Source organism: Esox lucius, chromosome 8 (genome assembly GCF_011004845.1).
Source record: "Esox lucius isolate fEsoLuc1 chromosome 8, fEsoLuc1.pri, whole genome shotgun sequence".
NCBI classification, from domain to species: Eukaryota; Metazoa; Chordata; class Actinopteri; order Esociformes; family Esocidae; genus Esox; species Esox lucius.
The window spans coordinates 28,544,899-28,571,037 of record NC_047576.1 but is presented as its reverse complement, the minus strand read 5'-3'; the positions used below and the strand labels follow the sequence as shown (position 1 = coordinate 28,571,037).

Here is a 26,139-nt window from a genome sequence, read left to right as displayed (position 1 = left end):
CACATTTCATCCTTTCATCTCAGATGTACGCAGGCAAAACTCAATAAAAAATATCAGTGGATATACAGATATATAACGAAGCGGGAGAGAGACAGTTAACCTTGTAGGTGTTTCCGTGGAAGTCAGATTCCGCTGAAGTCTCGCCCTGGACGGAGTTGCTGCTGGGTTTCAAGTTCCACCCAGAGGCAGAACTGTCTCACAAACCTCTAGAACATGTTTAGGTTCAGAGTTGTAAGAACAATCATGGTTTTCTTAGATGTAGGCTAGATGCCATTATCATATGGTACTTTGTATAATTGCATTGGTATGTGGACTCATATAGTGTGTTCCTTTGCCCTATTCCCCTGTCTAAGCACTTGAAAGTCGCTAGAAACCACTGGGTGTCTCTGACTGGACTGAGGCCTGGTCTGACCTACCATGTCCAGGTCCGCTATTACCACCCTGCGCTGCCCCATCTGTTGAGTGACTGGAGCCAGCCACATTACATCTACCTGGAGAGTAAGATATCTGCATCTGCCTGCATAGTAAAATACCAATCTTCAACAAATCATACTCCATTCCAATCATCCAAATATAGTGAACATATCATACTCCACTTTCACCTGTAGTAACATACCAATCATCAACATACAGTGAACATCTCATACATCACATATTTGCCCTTCTTACCTGCAATAAACATACAAATATAAATCTTCCCCAATTAAGACCCGAACACATACAGTACATGGTGCACTTGTTTTGGTGAAAAGTAATTTACTGTTTGTGATTAGAGTGCAATTTGTTTTTAGAAAGCTACTTAACAGAATATGTAACAGATATGTTGTTTTAGTGAAACTGCAGCATATGTTTTGAGGGTGTCATGGACGACAAATATATAATTATCCTTTGTCGCTGTGTAGGAGTGAGGTTACCATTGACCTCTGCTTTGCAATATCTAAACAACCACAGAGACCAATTAGACTGGCATGTCTGCATGTGCTATGTTTGCAATGTCAGTGTGATGAACCATAACAGTGTAGCAAACAGAGGTCAGAGGGATTCCCAGTGTCAATGGCTGTTCATGCATGATTAGACGAAAACTGTTTTTCCTTAACACACAGTCTGGCCATTCACAGCACTTTTAGAGGACATTTCTGTGATTAATAGACTGCCCACGCAAACACCCCTAGCTGTGGAATGGTAATTGGGATGGTCTGTCTAGACCTGCTGCATACTTTACTGTCAGAGACTGGATGATTCATATGCATTACTTCACAATGTACTGTACACTGGGCTACTGGGCCCCATGTACACTGGGCTACTGGTCCCCATGTACACTGGGCTACTGGTCCCCATGTACACTGGGTTACTGGTCTCCATGCACACTGGGCTACTGGTCCCCATGTACACTGGGTTACTGGTCCCCATGTACACAGGGTTACTGGTCCCCATGTACACTGGGTTACTGGTCTCCATGCACACTGGGCTACTGGTCCCCATGTACACTGGGTTACTGGTCCCCATGTACACTGGGTTACTGGTCCCCATGTACACTGGGCTACTGGGCCCCATGTACACTGGGTTACTGGTCCCCATGTACAACTGGTTTACTGGTCTCCATGTACACTCGGTTACTTGACTCCATGTATATTGGGTTACTTGGTTCGGAAACACCAGATGTGTTGAACAGGAGCTCTAATGCCAGATGTAATCTGAAATATGGCGACAGGATAGGATAGAGCAGGGTGCCAATGGGAACCTGGGTAGATAATATAAAGAGAACATTTGTTAAGGAATATGAAGGTAGCATTATTTTGTTGACCTTTTATCAAATGGTTCATTTCTATTTTGCCTAGTTGATTTCTTTGTATTTCTGTCTCTCTCTCTCCACCCTCTATCTCCCCTTCCTCTTTTGATGACTCAATCATGCAGAGAAGTTTGGATGTCGAAGGGTGTCTATCTTGGTGTCATTTCTACCGTACCATAGCGTTTCTGTCAGCCCTCTGACTACTATGAATAAGTATCTTCATAAAGGGATAAAAGACAGGAAATGAACTTTCAGGACCTCTACCCCAAGGTAGAAAGGATTATAAAAAAATAACTGCAAGAGTGGCGGGACCAGGGTAAATTAATTACATTTTTATGATCAGGACACATATAGACATTTCTTAGATTTTTTTATCATGGCGTTAGCCCAAGAAGTTCTCACTCACTCTTTTTTACTTTCACCCACTCTTTTATTTCTGAAGCTAGTATGACATAATTTCCTCAGTGTTTTCAGAACATGTCAGCAGGTTGAACATAAATAAATATTTTCTCCAAGGATTTGTTTAATAAATGATGAATATGTTTTGTCTTACTGTGGTCCATTGATTAGTAATTTTTCTTTCATGGTTAAGTGCAAAATAATTGTTCTCCTTGTTGCCCCCTGTTGTCATGATAACTAAGTCAACAATCAAAACACTTTCACAGATGAATACAGAAAATGTCAACTGTCTTTCAGGTGGTCCCTTTCTGATGACTGAATTTACTTTGCTTGGTTTCAGATGTGACTTATGTCCCTGAGAGAGTGGTGGCCAGCATAGGTGATGGTGTGACCTTGTATTGCGTGTTCAACAACCACAGGGTGAACGCCAGAATGGCTGTCTGGCTTCAGAACGATGATGTAGTTCCCCAAAGACAGTACACTGCGGTCAACGACCGTGTCAGTAAGATAACTGTTGGACCATCTGAGCAGAGGCTGTACGATACCCTGAAATGTTGCCAGCCTTCAGGGGAAAAATACATCTGTAACTACCGCTATGCAACAATATTCATTAAAGGTGAGCTTGGGTGGACGAATGGATTAATGGATGGTGTCATGCAAGGTTGGGATTGGAGAATTATAAGGGTTGGAGTTAAAGGGAAATTTGATTTGCGATAGTGAGAGATGGTAAGAGAAGAAATACAAATACATACATTCATGTTATGACCCTTGCTGCTTGTCAGTGGGCCTTGGCCATGTTTCTGGCTCAAGAGTCATATTGTGGTTATGGTTAGAATTTCTGTTTAGGTCAGGTTTTTGTTGCTGTATTAAGTCTTTTGTTTGTGTCTTGTGTTTCAGATCCGGTCATAGATATTAGCTGTGTAACCAATGGGGATCTCGATGCCATGACCTGCAGTTGGAACAGCACTCAAATCCAGCTCAACTTCCTGTCCATGTAAGCAGTGGTGATGGATCGTTAGCAAACAATGAGCTGTTTTTGAACAGCTCTTTTTGGTAAATGTTGGGAACTGAATCTCATTGGTGAAAGAAGCTGTTCATTTAGCTCCATGATTTCCTTACTTTTCTAACAATGATTATTTGCAGGTACTGTGAGCTACACCGTGATTCATTAATTACATTTGGCATATCTGCAGTGTAGAAAAAAATACCTAGTCTGGGGAGGGTATCTTTGGGGACCATTAGCATTTTCCCTTAGGTAAAAAAAAAATCTAATAATCTAATAATTATAACAGGTACCTATTTGAATGTGCATTTCACAGTAACAATTCTAGACTTCTTCAGCTTTACAATTGCTTTGCATTTCTATTTGGGAGCCAAATGAACCATCTCTTTTAGATTACATGTACTTACACCAGGACGACACGTACATAAAACCAGGACAAACTATACATACGCCAAGACAACATGTACATACACCGGGATAAACTACACAGACACCAGGACAACATGTACATACACTAGGACAAACTATACATACGCCATGACAACATGTACATACACCAAGAAAAAATGTAGGTATGCCAGGACAACGCCAGGATACAGTGGGGCAAAAAAGTATTTAGTCAGCCACCAATTGTGCAAGTTCTCCCACTTAAAAAGACGAGAGAGGCCTGTAATTTTCATCGTAGGTACACTTATACTATGAGAAACAAAATGAGAAGAAGAAAATCCAGAAAATCACATTGTAGGATTTTTTTAATGAATTTATTGGTAAATTCCTCTGTAAAATAAGTATTTGGTCACCTAAAAACAAGCAAGATTTCTGGCCTCCACTCGTTACCTGTATTAATGGCACCTGTTTGAACTTGTTATCATTATAAAAGACACCTGTCGACAACCTCAAACAGTCACACTCCAAACTCCACTATGGCCAAGACCAAAGAGCTGTCAAAGGACACCAGAAACAAAATTGTAGACCTGCACCAGGCTGGGAAGACTGAATCTGCAATAGGTAAGCAGCTTGGTGTGAAGAAATCAACTGTGGGAGCAATTCTAAGAAAATGGAAGACATACAAGACCACTGATTATCTCCCTCGATTCTGGGGCTCCACGCAAGATGGAGGTCAAAATGATCACCCCATGGGGTCAAAATGGTCACAAGAACGGTGAGCAAAAATCCCAGGACCACACAGGGGGACCTAGTGAATGACCTGGAAAGAGCTGGGACCAAAGTAACAAAGGCTACCATCAGTAATACACTACACCGACAGGGACTCAAATCCTTCAGTGCCAGACGTGTCCCCCTGCTTAAGCCAGTGCATGTCTAGGCCCATCTGAGCTTTGCTAGAGAGCATTTGGATGGTCCAGAAGAGGATTGGGAGAATGTCATATGGTAAGATGAAACCAAAATAGAACATTTTGGTAAAAACTCAACTCGTCGTGTTTGGAGGAGAAAGAATGCTGAGTTGCATCCAAAGAACACCATACCTACTGTGAGGCATGGGGGTGGAAACATCATGCTTTGGGACTGTTTCTCTGCAAAGGGACAAGGATGACTGATCAGTGTAAAGGAAAGAATGAATGGGGCCATGTATCGTGGGATTTTGAGTGAAAACCTCCTTCCATCAGCAAGGGCATTGAAAATTAAACGTGGCTGGGTCTTTCAGCATGAAAATGATCCCAAACACACCACTCGGGCAACGAAGGAGTGGCTTCGTAAGAAGCATTTCAAGGTCCTGGAGTGGCCTAGCCAGTCACCAGACCTCAACCCCATAGAAAATCTTTGGAGGGAGTTGAAAGTCTGTGTTGCCCAGCGACAGCCCCAAAACATCATTGCTCTAGAGGAGATCTGAATGGAGGAATGGGCCAAAATACCAGCAACAGTGTGTGAAAACCTTGTGAAGACTTACAGAAGACATTTGACCTCTGTCATTGCCAACAAACGGTATATAAAGTATTGAGATACATTTTTGTTATTGACCAAATACTTATTTTCCACCATCATTTACCAATAAATTCATAAAAATACCTACAATGTGATTTTCTGGGTTTATTTCTCTCATTTTGTCTCTCATTTTGTCTCACATAGAAGTGTACGTATGATGAAAATTACAAGCCTCTAATCTTTTTAAGTGGGAGAACTTGCACAATTGGTGGCTGACTAAATACTTTTTTGCCCCACTGTATACCTTTTGTCCTGGCGTACCTACATGTTTTCTTGGTGTATGTATAGTTTGTCCTAGCGTATGTACATGTTGTCCTGGTGTCTTTTATCCCGGTGTATGTACATATTGTCTTGGCGTATGTACGTGTCGTCCTGGTTGTACGTACGTGTCGTCCTGGTTGTACGTACGTGTCGTCCTGGTTGTACGTACGTGTCGTCCTGGTTGTACGTACGTGTCGTCCTGGTTGTACGTACGTGTCGTCCTGGTTGTACGTACGTGTCGTCCTGGTTGTACGTACGTGTCGTCCTGGTTGTACGTACGTGTCGTCCTGGTTGTACGTACTTGTCGTCCTGGTTGTACGTACGTGTCGTCCTGGTTGTACGTACGTGTCGTCCTGGTTGTATGTATGTGTCGTCCTGGTTGTATGTACGTGTCGTCCTGGTTATATGTACGTGTAATCTAAAAGAGATTTGGCTCCCAAATAGATATGTAAAGCTGAAGAAGTCTAGAATTGTTACTGTGAAATGCACATTCAAATAGGTTACAGCTTCAATTATTTAATTATTAGATCGCCTGCTTTTTGTTTTACTTAAGGGTAAATGCTAATGGTCCCCACTGTATACACCAGGACAACGTACAAACACCAGGACAACCTGTACATACACCAGCAACACCTATATATAAACCAGGACAACATTCACATGCACCAGGACAACTAAGAGGTGTCTCTTCCAGTGTCTCTGTGCTGCATTCTTAAAACAGATGATGGTTCACAACACATTTAAACCCCTCAAGCAAAACTGAAACCATTTGTTGTGTTTATAATTATTTGTGAAACTGAGGCAGTGAAAGGAAGTTTTGAAGTACGCTTTGACATCGTCAGCCAAACCTACCAATAAGAGGACAGGCCGAGGCCACGCTGGACCATGACAGAGGAAGACAAAATAAAACATCTGTTTTGTTCAGTGGTCTCGTGTTCTCAGCATGTTAAAAGTTAACATTGTCTAAAACTTCGGTCAGTACATGAAGGGACATATATACTGTATGTTAAAAAGCATTGGAAATCACAGGTACAATTAATGTTGTTGTCTCCTATGATGGCGTTGTTACCCTGACATTATTTGTGTGTGTGTGTGTGTCCATGTGTGTCTGTAATTCCCTAGGGTGGCCGACCTGTCCTGTGATGCCATGAGAGAGGCTGAGAGGCTGGGCGAGTCGGTGACTGTGGTCAGGCAGACAAAGTGTGTATCCAGTGGAGGTAGAAAACTGAAGAGCTGTACTTTGCAGCCAATCCGTGTGACTTCTTGTTACAAGCTGTGGATGGAAGCCAAGACAGACAATGGCACAAGGTCACTTCCAGTCTACATCACACCTATTGACCATGGTGAGTTAAGACTTGCAATTTAGGAGTTAAGGAATTCTCATGAATGTTCTTACAGGTTGTCGATTGTTGGAAACTACCGAATTACTGTCATGGTTGTGGTAGGAGTAGGACACGGGCACAGAGTCAAGGAAAAGGGTATAATCCATGTTTTAATTGAAAAGAAAGACTCAAACAAAACAACAGCAGCAACCAGTGACGCGAGGTATTCCATACAAAGGCAAAACCAAAATGAACCACAGGGGTGTGGCTAAACATGGAACATAAATATGGTCCCCAATTGGAGGCAACGATCAACACCTGCCTCCAATTGGGGAGACCAAAAGGATCGGAGGTGGCTAGAGGTGCCACCTCCTGTACTGTCCTGACTATGCCCCCAGCCCAGCGCAGAGATGGCTAGGGGCATAGCCAGGATGTGACAATTACTGTGTTAATAATAACAATACCACAGGTTTACCATTAATCAACATAAATGTTCTTACAGGTTGTCGATTGTTGGAAACTACAGAATTACTGTGTTAATAATAACAATACCACAGGTTTACCATTAATCAACATGAATGTTCTTACAGGTTGTCGATTGTTGGAAACTACAGAATTACTGTGTTAATAATAACAATACCACAGGTTTACCATTAATCAACATAAATGTTCTTACAGGTTGTCGATTGTTGGAAACTACAGAATTACTGTGTTAATAATAACAATACCACAGGTTTACCATTAATCAACATGAATGTTCTTACAGGTTGTCGATTGTTGGAAACTACAGAATTACTGTGTTAATAATAACAATACCACAGGTTTACCATTAATCAACATGAATGTTCTTACAGGTTGTCGATTGTTGGAAACTACAGAATTACTGTGTTAATAATAACAATACCACAGGTTTACCATTAATCAACATGAATGTTCTTACAGGTTGTCGATTGTTGGAAACTACAGAATTACTGTGTTAATAATAACAATACCACAGGTTTACCATTAATCAACATGAATGTTCTTACAGGTTGTCGATTGTTGGAAACTACAGAATTACTGTGTTAATAATAACAATACCACAGGTTTACCATTAATCAACATGAATGTTCTTACAGGTTGTCGATTGTTGGAAACTACAGAATTACTGTGTTAATAATAACAATACCACAGGTTTACTATTAATCAACATGAATGTTCTTACAGGTTGTCGATTGTTGGAAACTACAGAATTACTGTGTTAATAATAACAATACCACAGGTTTACCATTAATCAACATGAATGTGACTTCCTAGCCTCACTATATTTGTGGTTGGAGAGTTTTCCTTTACATTAATAATCCATAATCATGTTGTCCATTTACACAAGGTTTATTAATATGAAACAGTATATTAAATTAATATTAAAACTGTAGCAGAAAATATTTCATGATTAGTATTCAGGAAGAGGTGCCATGCATAAATACAGTTGTGCTCAAAAGTTTGCATACCCTTGTCTTTTATTTCTTATGGGATTCACATTCAATTGTAGGTCATAACAGAATGGCACAATCATAAAACAAAACATGTTTTTTTGCCTTTGTCTGTAAAAAGGCCAAACATTCAAGGGTATGTAAACTTTTGATCAGGGCCATTTGGGTGATTTCCGTTATCATTATGATTTAAAAAGGAGCCAAACAACTATGTGATAATAAATGGCATCATATGATCACTATACTTAAAGAAAATACTTATTTTTTCATATTTTCAAAATCAATGCCAAAATGTCTGACAGGGTATGCAAACTCATGAGCACAACTATAAGTCAACCAAATCACATGAAAAATGTGATGAATTAAATGTTTTTCAAAACCCAAGTACATTTTAAAACCATTCGATAGCCTGTGGTCATTCTTCTCTACCAGGCTAGATAACGGCTGTCCTTCCCCCTCCCTCTCTAGTGAAACCCCAACCTCCTTCGGGCCTGTCAGCAGAGAGCTTGTCTAGTGGGGTACTGAAGCTGTTGTGGGAGGCCCCCGGACTCCAGCTCAACGGCCTGCTGTACCAGGTCCGCTATGCCCTCTCCACTGGAAAGGCCAAACCCTCCTGGAAGGTATGTTTTGTGTCTTGGCCCTGATTTTTCTCCTGATTCACGCAGTCTCCTCTGAACAGTTGATGTTGAGATGTGTTGATGTTTGGACTGCAATCCGAGGTGCAGTTAATTGCTGATTTCTGAGGTTGGTAACTAATGAACTTAGTCTGCGTCTTCTTTTCCTTTGGCAGTCCTCACGAGTGACAGTTTCATCATGGGGCGTGATTCTTTTTGTGACTGTAGTTGAAGAAATTATCCTGGTTGACTGACTGTCATGCCATAATATAGACTATTACAGTACAGGCACAATGATGGTCTTCTGTATATCAACCCTACCTTGTCACAACAAGACTGATAGGCTCAAACGCATTATAAAGGAAAGGAATGACACAAACCCTTTAACAAGACACACCTGGAATTAATTTAATTGAACAGGTGACTACCTCATGAAGCTGGTTGAGAGAATGCAAAGAGTGTGCAAAGCTGTCATCAAGGCAAAGAGTGGCTACTTTGAAAGATCTACAGTATAAAATGTATTTTGATCTGTAAAACACTTTTTTGCTACATTATTCCATGTGTTATATCATAGTTCTGGTGTGTTCACTATTATTCCACAATGTGGAAAATAGTAAAACTAAAGAAATACCCTTGAATGAGAAGGTGTGTCCAATACTTTTCACTGCTGCTGTATGTAATTTATTAAATGTGTACAGGTCCTAGAGTCACAGTCGGAGTTATTGGCTGATGTCCCTGAACCGGATGTGTGTGCGGTGTACAACGTGCAGGTCCGCTGTATCTATGTTAACAGCACTGGGACCTGGAGTGACTGGAGCGACTCAGTCTTCACAATGCCTCACAACAGCAGAGGTAAATTACTGTACTGTATGTCTTCAGCAATGATTTCTTCGTGTTGATTAACTTTTTTTTGTCCAGGTTAGTCACATTGGGATATAAATTGTACAATGTATTCAATTAAATATTTATTGCTGACTGTTTTGACAACTTTGAACAGATGAGCTTGCCCCCGGCAAAGTATCAGCAATAACCTTTTTGAGGGAATGAAGCTGTCATCCTGACATTCCTTTACATTATGTAAAGGGATCATCAACTCTTACACTACAAGGGCCGGAGCCCGCTGGTTTTCTGTTCTACCTCATCGTTAAATGGACCCACCTGGTGTCTCAGGTCTAAATAAGTCCCTGATTAGAGGGTTGCAATGACAATATGGCTTCGAGGGCCAGAGTTGATGACCCATGCTTTAGTTTGGGTTTTCAAATCTGTGACTATTTGCAAGCACCAGTTCGTTGGTGCAGACCCAGGGGCAGAGCTTAGCTTTCTCTCCCATGGATGAGAACCCTAGCTGCTGAGCCTGTCACTGCTGCACTGCTGCTCCTGTCATTGTAATGTCAGATCTTGCCATCTTCTCTAGCTTCTGCTGCTCAACAATTTTACTAAAGACATTTTCAAGGCCACATATTATTGTGCTAAATTTTTATGATGGCTTTTCTTTCCTCTGTGTGGCAGGTTTTGTATGTTTTGTTTTGTTACCTAAGCTAGCTATCTTCCACAGCTCAGATCCTTAGGACATCTGTCTAACTGTTGCAGTCAACACTTTAACAAGACTGATGTTAGGTCTGAAAGAAAAGAGAAGCTTTATACATAGAGTGCTAGGAATATTGCCACTTAAAATGTTTCAGTAACTACAATTATGAAATACCCAATAACCCTGCATTTTAAATGGTATGCACAGCAAATTCTACAATGTAAAAAAATTTGAATTAAGTTTGGTGTATTTACCATCACCAAAGCATGAGCAATCACTATCATTGCTATATCTGCAGAGCCTTACCTGAAAATGAAATCACATTACTGGACATCAGGTCGTCATCTCATTTTAATACATCCAATGATATGCTTTTTATATTTTCACGTCCCGCCCTCATTCCCAATTCCTGACCAATCAGCAAGTAACAGATCCGATTTGGCTCAGTTTGTTCCGGCAGGTATTTTGCACTGTTTCCTTATCTGTTGTGCATTTTGTTATGGATTTCCATCACTGTGTGCACTTTGCAGACCCTTGTTGTACAGTACCTCCTGATGAGATTGTGATTAGCTTTTGTTGCTACCGATGTGCTGCTCCCTTCGCTGAGTCAAGCTGCCCCGCTGCTCAGCCAACAGGGCTATGCGTTTGTTACGGTATGTCTATGGCTACTGGATCAATCTCCCTCCTGCGCCCCAATGTGCTCCGGGACCTACCAATTGAAAAATTCATTCACAGGTTACCTGACCAACAACTCTACAATTTGTAGAGCACATTTTGCAGAAGAGTACTTTCAGAACATTATGCAAAAACAAATGGGGTATGCAAAGTTTCTTGGCTGATGCCAGGTGCAGTTCAACCACTTGAATTGCCACTGATCCCAGCAGCAAGGGAGGGTTGCCAGTTACCAGTAGATGCTTAGTAACATTAGAAATAGTCCAAATTAGGGATGCACCAATTGACCAGTGATTATAATCAGAAGATTTTTGCTTTAAACAGGTTATCAGCCATAACTAAAACGACTGTGCATACACTTTAAAATAATTGCCCCCTGGAACTTATAACGGGGTTAGCCACTTGAAGCTGCAATTTCTGTATCAAAAAACATCTGGTAGTTGTAAATCAGTTGTTTTTGGCACACTCTTCTAAGCAGAACTGATTTAACTTAGTATTCCCAAACTCAAAATATTTAGTTTTTCATCAATTCGGATGTCAACTTGATGGGGTGTTTTGAATCGTCTTGTTGACCCAGCTGTGCTTCAGCTCACTAACATAGCTTCCTTAACCTAGCTACCTTAAACTACCCTAAACCATCTGTAATATGTATGTTTGGTTTCCTCAGCTCCTGATCAGGGTCCTGATTTCTGGAGAGTGTTTCAGGAAGATCCAGCAAAGGCACATACTAATGTCACCCTTCTGTTCAAGGTACAGTCCAAGACCTATAGAGAACACAACCTGTCAAGGTACAATCCATAACCTACAGTGGGAAGAACAAGTATTTGATACACTGCCGATATTGCAGGTTTTCCTACTTACAAAGCATGTAGAGGTCTGTAATTTCACTTCAACTGTGAGAGACGGAATCCAAAAAAAATAATCCAGAAAACCATATTGTATGATTTTTAAATAATTAATTAGCATTTTATTGCATGACATAAGTATTTGATCACCTACCAACCAGTAAGAATTCCGGCTCTCACAGACCTGTTAGTTTTTCTTTAAGTAGCCCTCCTGTTCTCCACTCATTACCTGTATTAACTGCACCTGTTTGAACTCGTTACCTGTATTAAAGACACCTGTCCACACACTATCAAACAGACTCCAACCTCTCCACAATGGCCAAGACCAGTGAGCTGTGTAAGGACATTAGGGATAAAATTGTAGACCTGCACAAGGCTGGGATGGGCTACAGGACAATAGACAAGCAGCTTGGTGAGAAGGCAACAACTGTTGGCGCAATTAGAAAATGGAAGAAGTTCAAGATGACGGTCAATCTCCCTCGGTCTGGGGCTCCATGCAAGATCTCACCTCGTGGGGCATCAGTGATCATGAGGAAGTTGAAGGATTAGCCCAGAACTATACAGCAGAACCTGGTCAATGACCTGAAGAGAGCTGGGACCACAGTCTCAAAGAAAACCATTAGTAACACAGAAGGTAGAGTACAACCCCAAGAACACCATCCCAACCATGAAGCATGGAGGTGGAAACATCATTCTTTGGGGATGCTTTTCTGCAAAGGGGACAGGACGACTGCACCGTATTGAGGGGAGGATGGATGGGGCCATGTATCGCGAGATCTTGGCCCACAACCTCCTTTCCTTCCAGCATGACAACGACCCAAAACACACAGCCAGGGCAACTAAGGAGTGGCTCCGAAAGAACAATCTCAAGGTCCTGGAGTGGCCTAGCCAGTCTCCAGACCTGAACCCAATAGAAAATCTTTGGCGGGAGCTGAAAGTCCAAATTGCCCAGCGACAGCCCCGAAACCTGTATGGAGGAGTGGGCCAAAATCCCTGCTGTAGTGTGTGCAAACCTGGTCATGAACTATAGGAAACGTATGATCTCTGTAATTGCAAACAAAGGTTTCTGTACCAAATATTAAGTTCTGCTTTTCTGATGTATCAAATACTTATGTCATGCAATAAAATGCAAATTAATTACTTAAAAATCATACAGTGTGATTTTCTAGATTTTTGTTTTAGATTCCGTCAAACACAGTTGAAGAGTACCTATGATAAAAATTACAGACTTCTACATGTTTTGTAAGTGGGAAAACTTGAAAAATCGGCAGTGTATCAAATACTTGTTCTTCCCACTGTATAGAGAACACAAAACAAGTCAAGGTACAGTCCATAACCTATAGAGAACACATAACATGTCAAGGTACAGTCCATAACCTATAGAGAACACATAACATGTCAGGATACGGTGCATGACCTATAGAGAACATATAACATGTCAAGATACAGTCCATGATCTATAGAGAACATATAACATGTCAATGTACAGTTCATAACCTATAGAGAACACATAACATGTCATGGTACAGTCCATAACCTATAGAGAACACATAACATGTCAAGATACAGTGCATGACCTATAGAGAACACATAACATGTCAAGATACAGTGCATGACCTATAGAGAATACATAACATGTCAAGATACAGTGCATGACCTATAGAGAACACATAACATGTCAAGATACAGTGCATGACCTATAAGGAACACATAACATGTCAAGATACAGTGCATGACCTATAGAGAACACATAACATGTCAATGTACAGTCCATAACCTATAGAGAACACATAACATGTCAAGTTACAGTGCATGGCCTATAGAGAACATATAACATGTCAAGATACAGTCCATGACCTATAGAGAACATATAACATGTCAATGTACAGTTCATAACCTATAGAGAACACATAACATGTCAAGGTACAGTCCATAACCTATACAGAACACATAACATGTCAAGATACAGTGCATGACCTATAGAAAATACATAACATGTCAAGATACAGTGCATGACCTATAGAGAACACATGACATGTCAAGATACAGTGCATGACCTAAAGAAAACTTATAACATGTCAAGGTACACTCCATAACCTATAGAGAACATATAACATGTCACACAGAATGTTTGCATTTACAATGGAAGCCTAATTCTGGTATTGTTTTCCACTCATTTCTCTATTGACCAATCACATGAGATTTTATCACAACAGACGTTTTTCAGCTATGCAGAAGTTCAAAAAAGTACATCTATATTGGGCTGACTGTACAAACACATCCAATGTGGTTTCAAGATCAACATCTGAGTGTGTTTACTGAAAAATTGGTTAAAGTCTGAACATACTAGACATTATACAATAGATGTTATACAGTAGCAATATAGCAGCATTCAGTTGGTCCACCTGACAACTATATTTTTCCCTGTCAGATCAAAGAATATATAAGAATTAGTACATTGGACACTGCATTCTCATTATAGTCAGTGAAGTATCCCCTAATACTGTTTTAAACTCTTCCTTTCCCTCTTCCTTACAGTATTTCACCATAGTGGAGCCAACCTACTGTGTGGAGGGCCTTGTAGTACAGCATCAGGCCTCTGGGGGTGTTGTGACTGAGGAGCATATAGGCCGTGTCTCCACCTATAGCTTTGAGTGGAAAGATGAAGTCCACTTTGTGACTGTCAAGGCTCAGAACAGCCAGGGTATTTCCACTGGAAACACCAACATGACCCTGAATAGACACCTCAAAGGTAAGTAACAGGGGATGTATTTATATCATTACTCAGAACTAGTTAAGGACTAGTTTTAATGTTTAAACAGCTGCTTTGGTGGTGGCTGGAAGTTGGGGTGGTGGATGGATGGATGTTGGGGGTGGACGAATGGATGCAGGAGGTGATGGATGGGTGTTTGAGCTTGTAGTTGGATAGATGTTGGGGTGGTGGGTGTATGCTGGAGGTGGTTGATGGATTTTGGAGGTGGTAGATGGATGTTTAGTGTGGTGGATGAATGCTGAGGGTAGTGGAGGTATGCTCGAGGGGGTGGATGGATGTTGGGGGTGGTAGATGGATGTTGTGGGTGGTGGATGGATGTTGTGGGTGGTTGATGGATTATGTGGGTGGTTGATGGATGTTGTGGGTGGTGGATGGATGTTGTGGGTGGCTGATGGATGTTGTGGTTAGTGGATGGATGTTGGGGGTGGTGGATGGATGTTGGGGGTGGTGGATGGATGTTTGGGGTGGTGGATGGATGTTGGGGGTGGTGGATGGATTATGTGGGTGGTTGATGGATGTTGTGGGTGGTGGATGGATGTTGTGGGTGGTTGATGGATTATGTGGGTGGTTGATGGATGTTGTGGGTGGTGGATGGATGTTGGGGGTGGTTGATGGATTATGTGGGTGGTTGATGGATGTTGTGGGTGGTGGATGGATGTTGTGGGTGGCGGATGGATGTTGGAGTTGGCTGATGGATGTTGGGGGTGGTGGAAGGATGTTGGGGGTGGTGGATGGATGATGGGGCGGTGGAAGGATGATGGGGGTGGTTGTTTTAAAGTTGGTAGTTCTGTTTTAAAGTTGGTAGTTAAGGACACGAAGAAGCGTTGGAGAAAACATTATATTTACTTCTCTCTCTCCAGGCCAGTGTATGCAGTCGTTCAGTGCCTCCCGGTTGAACAGTAGTTGTGTGGTCCTGTCGTGGTCCCTGCTGACCGGCAGAAGTGTCCCGTCGTCCCTGGTTGTTGAGTGGTGGGGTCAGAGATATCAGGAGGGACAGGGTGAGCCCTCAGAAGGGAGGAAGAGGTGGACCAGGCTCCCTCCAGAACAGCTCCTTTATCTACATGGTACATCTATCTACATCCTGTTACACCACTCCCACTTCATTCACTCTCTTTCACTCTTTTCCTTCATGGTTTTCTTTCACAACATGCAGATTTGTTAAAATATGATTAGTGTCATTGTCAATATATCCAGAATAACGTTGGCACTAAAAGAACTATTATGTATTTTTTTGCCGGACTGCGTAAGCGAAGCCAGCCAAGAAGAGCGAATATCTCTTACTGACTGACTGACTGATTGAGTGAGTGAGTGAGTGACTGAAACTGTCTGACTGACTGACTACCCTTTGTTAAATAGCGTAGTGGTTAGAGACACGGACCTGCATTTGAATTTGTTCCAGATAGATAAAAACTTCACTGGCTACAACCTTCAGTAGCTGCGTTATAGTAAGCCTAAAATAACACTGTTCAAGGTTATATTGCGACTATTTCTGGTGGATTTGTGCATTATGCATCTGTGCATGCCTTTCTGGGTCAGGATAGACAAAAACTTTGCTGGCTACTACCTTCAGTAGGTACGTTATAGGTAGCCTAAAATAAAACTGTGTAAATTGAGACTATTTCTGGTGGATTTTTGAAGTACGCATTTGTGCATAATTTTTTTAGTAATATAGGTTAGATAAAAACCCAATTCTCTCTTCTTTTCACTTGATGAAACAGTCAGTAATCGTCACCTACAGTGGTGCTCAATAGTTAGGATACCCTTGGAGAATTGGTAATATATGTACATTTGTAAAGAAAACATGAGTGAGCAGGCAAAACACTTTTATTTCTTATGGGATTCACATTCAACTGTAGGTCATAACAGAATGGCACAATCATAAAACAGAACAAGGCAGCAAAAACATTTTTTTTTTACTGATCCCTGTTCAAAAGTCTGCAGACCCTTAGTTCCTGACACTGTGTATTGACCCCTTTAGCATCAGTGACAGCATGCAGTCTTTTGTAATAGTTAGCTATGAAGCCCTGAATTCTTGCAGGTGGTATAGCTGCCCATTCTTGGCAAAATGCGTCCAGGTCATGCAGTCTTTGGTCGTCTTGTATGAACCACACATTTGAGATCTCCCCAGAGTGGTGTGATGATACTAAGGTCATGAGACTGTGATGGCCACTCCAGAACCTTCAACTTTTTCTGCTGTAACCACTGGAGGGTAACTTGGCCTTGTGCTTAGGGTCATTGCTGGAAGAGCGTCCAATGACCAAGAGTGTCCCATGCGTAGCTTTCGTGCAGAAGAATGCAAATTGTCTGCCAGTATTTTCTGATAACATGCTGCATTCATTTTGCCATCAGTTTCTTTCTGGCAACTCGAGCATGTAGCTCATTTTTGTTCAAGTATAATCATATTGTGCTCCTTCAAAAAACCACACCATATTTTTCCAGAGCAGCCTGTATTTTACCTGAGGTTACCTGTGGGTTTTTCATTGTATCCCAAACAATTCTTCTGGCAGTTTTGGCTGAAATCTTTCTTGGTCTACCTGACCTTGGCTTGGTATATAAGAGATCCCTGAATTCTCCACTTCTTAATAAGTGATTGAAAAGTACTGACTGGCATTTGCAAGGCTTTTGATATATGTTGATATCCTTTTCCATCTTTATAAAGTTCCATTACCTTGTTACACAGATCTTTTGACAGTTATTTTCTGCTCCCCATGGCTCAGTATCTAGCCTGCTCAGTGCATCCACATGTGAGCTAAAAAACTCATTGACTATTTTTACACATTTGCAATTTGAAATTCACCTTTAATTGCCATTTTCAACTGTGTGTGTCACCTTGTGTGTCTGTAACAAGGCCAAACATTCAAGGGTAATTGATCAGGACCATTTGGGCCAAACATTTATGTGATAAAAAATGGCTTTACATGATCACTGTTTTTTAAATGTCATATTTTCAAAATCAATGCCAAAACTTCACAATTTCTGCCAGGGTATGCCAACTTATGAGCACAACTGCATATTGATAGTTATTGTATCAATGTAATTCACGAATGAAAGAAAAACAAACGTTTTTGTGCCATGAAATAGCTTTGTCTGTGTTAAGTTCATATTCAGTCTCGCTTGAAATTGCTAAATTCTTATGACTATTCCAGTAGTAAGTTAGTAGATACTAGTAAGCCTATTACTGGCTAATAAGCTGTTAAAACGGTCAGTGGCAAAAGCCATACAGTTCATAGGTGCTATTAGTGGTGGAGGTAAACTTAATAAGAAACGTTGGTCAGTTTAACACAATGCTTAATGATGTCTAGCGAAATATTCAAACTTGGCATGATGTTAATTAATGACAAAACTTTCTAAAGTCAAGATGCTATACTGACACTGGGCAAATGTATAGCACTGTGGCGTAGTGGTTGAAGACACAGACACTCGTGCGGGAAACCTGGCTTTGAATCCAGTGAGGGCAACAAAATGTATCACTTTCAATTGCAAGCTGGCTGAACTAGGCTTGCCTGGTTCCTTTTTATAGCTTAAGATGGTTGGTTGCAAAGATATGGCGCCCTCTAGTGAGAGTACATAGACATGGTTCCGTTTAATTGGCTAATCTGTTCATCTTTGTTTCGTCTTCATTTCCCAGGGAGCTTCTATGGCTTTGAAGAATACGTATTCATCTTGTATCCAGTGTTTGTAGACGGAGAAGGAGAACCTATGTATACTAAAGGTAAGCGCTAATGTACCTTCAGGGATGAAAATCTCCAACCATCACATCTATCCGTGCACCTGTATCTCGGGGGCTCTGGGCTACAGATGCCTTTTTGTTATTATAAACTGGTAAACAAAGTAATCAAATCACTTTTTACTGCTTTCATAGTTGCGGCTAAGCGATGAGTCAGCTATGCAACATGCCCCGCCCCCCGGTGCCTTGATTCTTAAGTGTAGTTCACATCATGTATCATTTACTGATGCATGAATGCCTTCTGATTGTGATACAATATGTTTGTCTTGTCCTCTAGTCTTCAGAGAGGATGACACTGGGCCTGCTGCCTTCATTCTCCTGATCATCATCGCCATCCTCTCCGTTGTCCTCTTCGTCACCCTGGTCATATCCCAAAACCAGTAAGATTATATTGCTTGTCATCATTTACAGTAGTTTAAAGTTGAATAGTTGAATATACTGCCAATAGATAATAGCTCAGTTGTAGTCACTTAATGGCAGCGCTGTATTCTGTTATATAATCATGATGTCACACCACAAAGACAAGTCACGATTGATTGTGTCTGAATCCATGGTTTTAGCCTCTGGCAAGTGGTGACGATTAAAGTGATGATTCTAGGTAGTAATTCATCAAAAATGTTGCCTTCTGATAGAATGTTGATGCAGCATTTTTGCTAGTGTGAGTCTAGCGTGTAATTCGATAACAATATCAACAATATCATTTGGTAGTACAAAATCCAGAGATGCTTAGGCATTTAATGGAATTGGATTTTGACCTGTTTTAGATAATAATTGTCAATGAATCAATGTTACAAATTAATTTAATACATGAATAGTATTAAAAGTACAGTACAAGTATCAAAGATAAAAGTTCTCTGGAGATTTGAGAGGTTGCAAGAGCAAAGATGCACGCAGAGCTGAAGACAAGGCAAGAGAGCTTCCCCAAACCTCACACTGACTTTTATTCTGAAATCTAAAGCTAACCTCAGATTACCAAGTGTAGTCCTAAAGAATAACTCTTATCAACTAGAAACACATTTCAATACTTCCTGGATCCATATCATAAGTGAAAAAGGTTGTCTTTGTTGCCTGCATGGTGTTGTGGAGTTAGAAACCTGGTCACGGAATACTGGCAGTGCCGAGGGTCCTTGGTCGTGGAGTTGTCAGGTGGCAGAGCACAGTCCGGTGTTGGTGTCATGTTCTAGCCATGTCCGGTGTTGGTGTCATGTTCTAGCCATGTCCGGTGTTGGTGTCATGTTCTAGACATGTCCGGTGTTGGTGTCATGTTCTAGACATGTCCGGTGTTGGTGTCATGTTCTAGCAACTCATTGTGATAGGTTGGGCGCCAACCAGTCGTGATTGTCGGCTCGGTGAATGCTTTCTGCTCTAAATGTTAGTAGGTGCTGTCGAGTGCTTGCTTGTTAAAGTGTCAATATATTTTTACTGTGCTACTAGTATACATACAAGCAAAAATGACCAGTACACACTTAAGGACAATCTTTTAAGTTTCAAATAATATTTTTCTACTACATTTACCTGAATGCCTGAGATATTCCCCATATAAAACGTCTCCCAGAACATTAGTTCTCAGGTGATTAAAACCTATATATACAGTGGGGAGAACTAGTATTTGATACACATTTTGCAGGTTTTCCCACTTACATGTAGAAGTTTGTAATTTTTATCATAGGTACTCTTCAACTGTGAGTGACGTAATCCAGAAAATCACATTGTATGATTTTTAAGTAATTCATTTGCATTTTATTGCATGACATAAGTATTTGATACATCAGAAAAGCAGAACTTAATATTTGGTACAGAAACCTTTGTTTGCAATTACAGAGATCATACGTTTCCTATAGTTCTTGATCAGGTTTGCACACACTGCAGCAGGGATTTTGGCCCACTCCTCCATACAGACCTTCTCCAGATCCTTCAGGTTTCGGGGCTGTCGCTGGGCAATTTGGACTTTCAGCTCTCTCCAAAGATTTTCTGTTGGGTTCAGGTCTGGAGACTGGCTAGGCCACTCCAGAACCTTGAGATGCTTCTTTCGGAGCCACTCCTTAGTTGCCCTGGCGGTGTGTTTCGGGTCGTTGTCATGCTGGAAGACCCAGCCACGACCCATCTTCAATGCTTTTACTGAGGGAAGGAGGTTGTTGGCCAAGATCTCGCAATACATGGCCCCATCCATCCTCCCCTCAATATGGTCCAGTCGTCCTGTCCCCTTTGCAGAAAAGCATCCCCAAAGAATGATGTTTCCACCTCCATGCTTCATGTTGGGATGGTGTTCTTGGGGTTGTACTCATCCTTCTTCTTCCTCCAAACATGGTGAGTGGAGTTTAGACCAAAAAGCTCTATTTTTGTCTCATCAGACCACATTACCTTCTCCCATTCCTCCTCTGGATCATCCAGATGGTCATTGGCAAACTTCAGACGGGCCTGGACATGCTCTGGCTTGAGCCGGGGGATTTTAATCCATGACAGCGTAGTGTGTTACTAATAGTTTTCTTTGAGACTGTGGTCCCAGCTCTCTTCAAGTCATTGACCAGGTCCTGCCGTGTAGTTCTGGGCTGATCCCTCACCTTCCTCATGATCATTGATGCCCCATGAGTTGAGATCTTGCTTGGAGCCCCAGACCGAGGGAGATTGACCGTCATCTTGAACTTCTTCCATTTTCTAATAATTGCGCCAACAGATGTTGCCTTCTCACCAAGCTGCTTGCCATTTGTCCTGTAGCACATCCCAGCTTTGTGCAGGTCTACAATTTTATCCCTGATGTCCTTACACAGCTCTCTGGTCTTGGCAATTGTGGAGAGGTTGGAGTCTGTTTGATTGAGTGTGTGGACAGGTGTCTTTTATACAGGTAACGTGTTCAAACAGGTGCAGTTAATACTGGTAATGAGTGGAGAACAGGAGGGCTTCTTACAGAAAAACAAACAGGTCTGTAAGAGACGGAATTCTTACTGGTTGGTAGGTGATCAAATACTTATGTCATGCAATAAAATGTTAATTAATTATTTAAAAATCATACAATGTGATTTTCTGGATTTTTGTTTTAGATTCCGTCTCTCACAGTTGAAGTGTACCTATGATATGATAAAAATACTGTCTAAGTATGAAAACCTGCAAAATTGGCAGTGTATCAAATACTTGTTCTCCCCACTGTACATATATGTATGTATGTGTGTGTGTGTGTATGTATGTATATGTAACATTTCAGCAGGGGAAGGAATGACTGTGGAGAATGGGTGAATGGTTTCAAAGGAAGCTAGATGTGGATTAAAGGGTGAGAGGTCAGAGAGAGAGAATAGGGATGAGGGGCAAAAGGAGGACGAGAGAAGAGATTTTGGATTAACTCGAATACTGTCTTATTCCCAGCATGAAAACGTTTATATGGAAAGATGTTCCCAATCCCTACAACTGTTCCTGGGCCCAGGGAATGGACTTCAAGAAGGTCAGATAGACAGCGAACACATTTACTTAAGCGATTGAGCCAGGTAGAGGGGTGTGGCAAACATACCTCCACTAAGAGCTGTTCTTCTGGATACAGCTCTCAGTTGTGATATATTGGCCATTTACCACAAATCCCAAGGTGCCTTATTGCTATTTATATCCGGTTACCACATATTTACATGGTCTATTATAAACCGGGTAGTTTGAATACTGAATGCTGATTGGCTGATAGCCGTGGTACTGTATTTGAGAGTGTATACCATAGGTAAAACATCCTATCCTTTTTTATGAATGTAATAGTGTTGTTAACCAGTTTATAATAGCAATTATAAAAAAAGGCATCTCTGGGGTTGGTAGTATATTGCCAATATGCCACAGTTGTGTCCAGGCACTCTGAGATGAGTCATGTCTATGAACAGTTCTTATCTGTGGTATATTGGCCATATTGCTTAAAAATGCATTCAATATATTTTCTCCAAATATATATGTCTCCAAACAGCAGAAAAAAACACGGCTGCTGTTTATACTATTTTATCTACATTAACTCGATAACCTGCTCATGACAGTTCTGTACTCCTCTCCAGGCTGAGACTATGGAGCAGTTGTTCCGCTACCCAGAGGGCCTGCCAGCCTGGCCGCTACTCCTTGCCTCAGAAACAATCTCCCAGGCCGCCATCATCGAGAAGAATGATCCCACAGCCCCAGACAAGGAAAGGGTCCTAAAACCAGCCATCGACTCATCCCCGTTGCAGGAGGACGAGACCCCAAAGCCACCAGAACACCCCAGGCTTCCAGAAGTCTCTGCCCATTTGCAGGAGGACGAGACCCCAAAGCCACCAGAACACCCCAGGCTTCCAGAAGTCTCTGCCCATTTGCAGGAGGACGAGACCCCAAAGCCACCAGAACACCCCAGGCTTCCAGAAGTCTCAGCCCAGTTGTCGGTGATCTACTCAACTGTGCTCCCCTCAAACGACCGCCATCACCCCTTCAAGCAGGCAGCCAGCCTCAGCAGCTCCAGCGACGACGGCAACTTCTCTGCCAACAACTCGGACATTTCTGACTCTTTCCCTGGAGGCCTGTGGGAGCTGGAGAATTCCCTGGCAGGAGAGTCAGACATGGACCCACAGATCTTCTCTTACCACACTGTAGCGCTGTATTCGGAGACATTAGGACCTGAGGATGTGGCCCTGACAGTAGTTAGCGGTGGTGGAAGGGGGGGGGTGGATGCGAAGGACCAATATCACGCGGGTATGGAATGTCTGAAGGACTGGGTGCAAGAGGAGGAAGGGGCTGTATTGCCGAAGGACGGGGTGGTTCTGGGGAAAGAGGGCTTTTCTGTCGAGTACGACTGTCTGCTTGGAGGTCAGGAGGCTTTGTTTAGTGTGCCCAGTGAAGAGGTGATGGCAGTAGGGATGGGAATTAGGTCTGATCCTCTCTACCTTCCCCAGTTCCATACTTCTCCTTCCAAGCTGCTCAAAGCACAGGACAGTGCCCCCAGATTGTAACAACTGAAAGGGCATCATGTGCCATTTTACTGTCATCATCTGTTTAGTGCTAGGGGAGACTGAGGTCTCAAAAGAAAAAATTAATTCACACAAAAGATTGACTGTGGCTTGAGTTCAGTCACAGATATCAGGAGCGAGCAAAAAAACAACCTCTGTTCATAAAAGACCACGTTTCAAAATTCATAGGAAATGTATATTCCACATCCCTAACAAAACGCTGATCAGAGAATACTGTAGTAAAAGTTTTTAGAAGACCTAAAATACTAATTATTGTTGTAAAACACCAGTTACAGTTGTAAAACACCAACATTGATCCTGCCCATGCTGTTCTGCGCCTGTTTGTAATAATTACAGTGAAATGCAGAAAAGTGTAACAAATCTCACTGGTAAACAGCACATTAGCATTATTAGTAAATATTTTCTTAAATATGTATTGGATGTAATGTGTTTTAATCTTCCATGGAAAGCTCCAGTTCAGACATGCATGGTTCAATATCATTATGCAATATCACTTTCAAAAATGTATCGTTTATGATAACAAGCCATTGCGTTGTGTTGTGTTATGTAAAGTAGTTAGCTATCTATCTAGCAGTACCCAGTCAGTCTACTGGGATAATGCTGAGAATATCTGTTAAGGGAAAGGGGAGGGACTTGCCCAAAGTATATTCTCCACTGGAGTTGTAGTCTGTTAGAGGAAAAAATTTTGACTTCGTCAATAGATCTGCTGATACAAATATTTCTGAAAGACATCCAATGGCTCTATCGATCAAGGACAACCATGACTAAACAAAGACTGACTTATAGCATTATTGACTACTACTTGTTTTAGATCTTGTTCACCCTTCAATACACACGGTGATGTGTTTGTCTGGGTTGTTGGGCTACTGCAATGGAATCAAACGGTATCAAACACATCATCTTCATGTTTGACTCTGTTCCATTCACTCCAGCTGTTATAATGAAGCCATCCTTTCGTCACTTGCTTACAGGACTGGCTCCATGGGTAGACCTCATTATGTAAACACTGATAATTTATATGACCATGTGCTTTCTCGATATATTCAGACAGTATTAGGAAAAATGGTGGGTGCTGTACCATTTAGGTGCTGAAATTGTTTTCGATGAACGTGTGAAGGTAACCTACTTTTTGAAGTAATTTCTTCGACAATCATGTGAAAATGTAATGATTTGTCAACTTTATGCCACATTAATGGGTTATACTTTTATTGGTAAATTCCATCTGCTAACAAGCTATGACATGACAGTGAACAGTGAACGTGAAAATGCATGCGCACAAGGGAGTTTCAGTGATGAAAAACATTCCCCAACATGGTATTCAAATTCCATGTACAATTATGTCGCACAATTTAAAAACAACAACAAGGTGTCTAAGGGGTCCTGGCAATCTGGGTGCTAAGATGCTTCTGTCCATATCAATGAGTGGTGTGCCCTTTCATAATCACTGTCCCTTTGTCAACACTGCCAGTACACGGCACCTACAGTTTACAGGAAGCCAGTCATCTCTTAGCATAGGAGACTCCTGCTGGGTTTAACTGAAAACAGATGGAGATTAAGAAGCAGCCTGTCTTTTGAAAAGGTATATTTTTTAACTGATGGCTGCTCTGTACTCAACTAAACAAGCACATCACGGGATCTTGTCTTAAAGATGTAGTTCCTGAATGTTTCACGGTTGGTTGTATACACAATGATGGTGAATATTTATAGTTTTGGAACATTTACTATAAATGTACTCTATGTGCATTGACTGAGCCCTAATAATGCTTTTGTTATTTGTATACTGTTTGTACTGTATTTGAGACATTTTTGATATCTACAAATTGTATTTGTGTGCCATGTTAGGTATACATTTGACAGGAGAATGTTCATAAAACATGACTCACAATAATGTACTGGAAATACCATTGCTGAAAAAGATAGGGTTTGTGATGTCTATAAAAATCGCTTGTCTATTTTTCATGGTGAAAATATTTACCAACAAATGTTACTGTAGTTACAATTTGCTTCTGTAGATTATGCCTGCTTTCCCACTATCAATGTAGAGCTGAAAAAATGAATCAAGTGAGACGGAGACCTGTTAGGTGTCCATTTTAATGTGACAACCTATCCTGATTAACAAGTTGCACATTAGTGTTGTACATTTATAGTTTAACATACAGTCATATTTGCAACTCCCCCCAAAAATGTGGTATTATAATCAGTCTGAAAGTGTGTAAGTTGAACACATGGTCTTGAAACATGATCTAAAACTTCATAGCCTTTATGATTTAAATGTTCAATTTAAACCCCCCAAAAAAACAGCTTCTGCTCAATGATATACACTGGTCAAAAAAATAAGGGAACACTTAAAATCACACAACGGGTCTCGATGAAGGAAAATATATTTAAGATTTAAAAACAATACGGTACATTGTACAATTTGCTGAGAACAAAATTACGTAACAACGGTCAATGGAAACCAAAATCACCAACCGACTGAGGGCTGGTGATTCAAACTCATCAAAGTCCACAATTGAAATCACAGGCTGTTCCAACTTGTGTGAATTTCATCACAGGTCAGTAGCATGACGGATGTGACTCAGTAGTGTGTATGGCCCCCACATGCCTGGATGCACTCCCGAAAACATTTGGGCACGCTCCTGATGAGAAGGCAGACGGTGTCCTGGAGGATCTGGATCAAGGCATCAGGGAGCTCCAGGACAGTCTGTGGCTGTAACGGTGGTGGTGGAGAAAAGCAACTAGGCGCAGGCGGATTGCATTCGAGTAGGACTTTTTAATTGAAAACAAACACTGAATACAAAATAAACTGAAAGAAAGTAAAGTGCTGACTTCAGCAGC

At 41.3% G+C, this 26,139-nt stretch overlaps 1 protein-coding gene across 1 annotated transcript in view; it reads left to right on the top strand.

Moving 5' to 3' along the window:
- The window catches only part of lepr (leptin receptor), a 52,841-nt gene extending 27,517 nt beyond the window's left edge, over positions 1-25,324 (top strand). Inside the window, exons 7-20 of the mRNA XM_034293628.1 lie at positions 354-498; positions 2,529-2,804; positions 3,086-3,182; positions 6,516-6,736; positions 8,656-8,807; positions 9,500-9,653; positions 11,669-11,751; positions 14,385-14,598; positions 15,480-15,683; positions 18,248-18,331; positions 18,624-18,726; positions 21,704-21,779; positions 22,363-22,530; positions 22,594-25,324. Of these exons, the coding sequence (XP_034149519.1) occupies positions 354-498; positions 2,529-2,804; positions 3,086-3,182; positions 6,516-6,736; positions 8,656-8,807; positions 9,500-9,653; positions 11,669-11,751; positions 14,385-14,598; positions 15,480-15,683; positions 18,248-18,331; positions 18,624-18,726; positions 21,704-21,779; positions 22,363-22,530; positions 22,594-23,283 (2,667 nt within the window). The 3' untranslated portion in view covers positions 23,284-25,324. The remainder of the gene's footprint in view (positions 1-353; positions 499-2,528; positions 2,805-3,085; positions 3,183-6,515; positions 6,737-8,655; positions 8,808-9,499; positions 9,654-11,668; positions 11,752-14,384; positions 14,599-15,479; positions 15,684-18,247; positions 18,332-18,623; positions 18,727-21,703; positions 21,780-22,362; positions 22,531-22,593) is intronic.
- Positions 25,325-26,139: the final 815 nt, after the last annotated feature.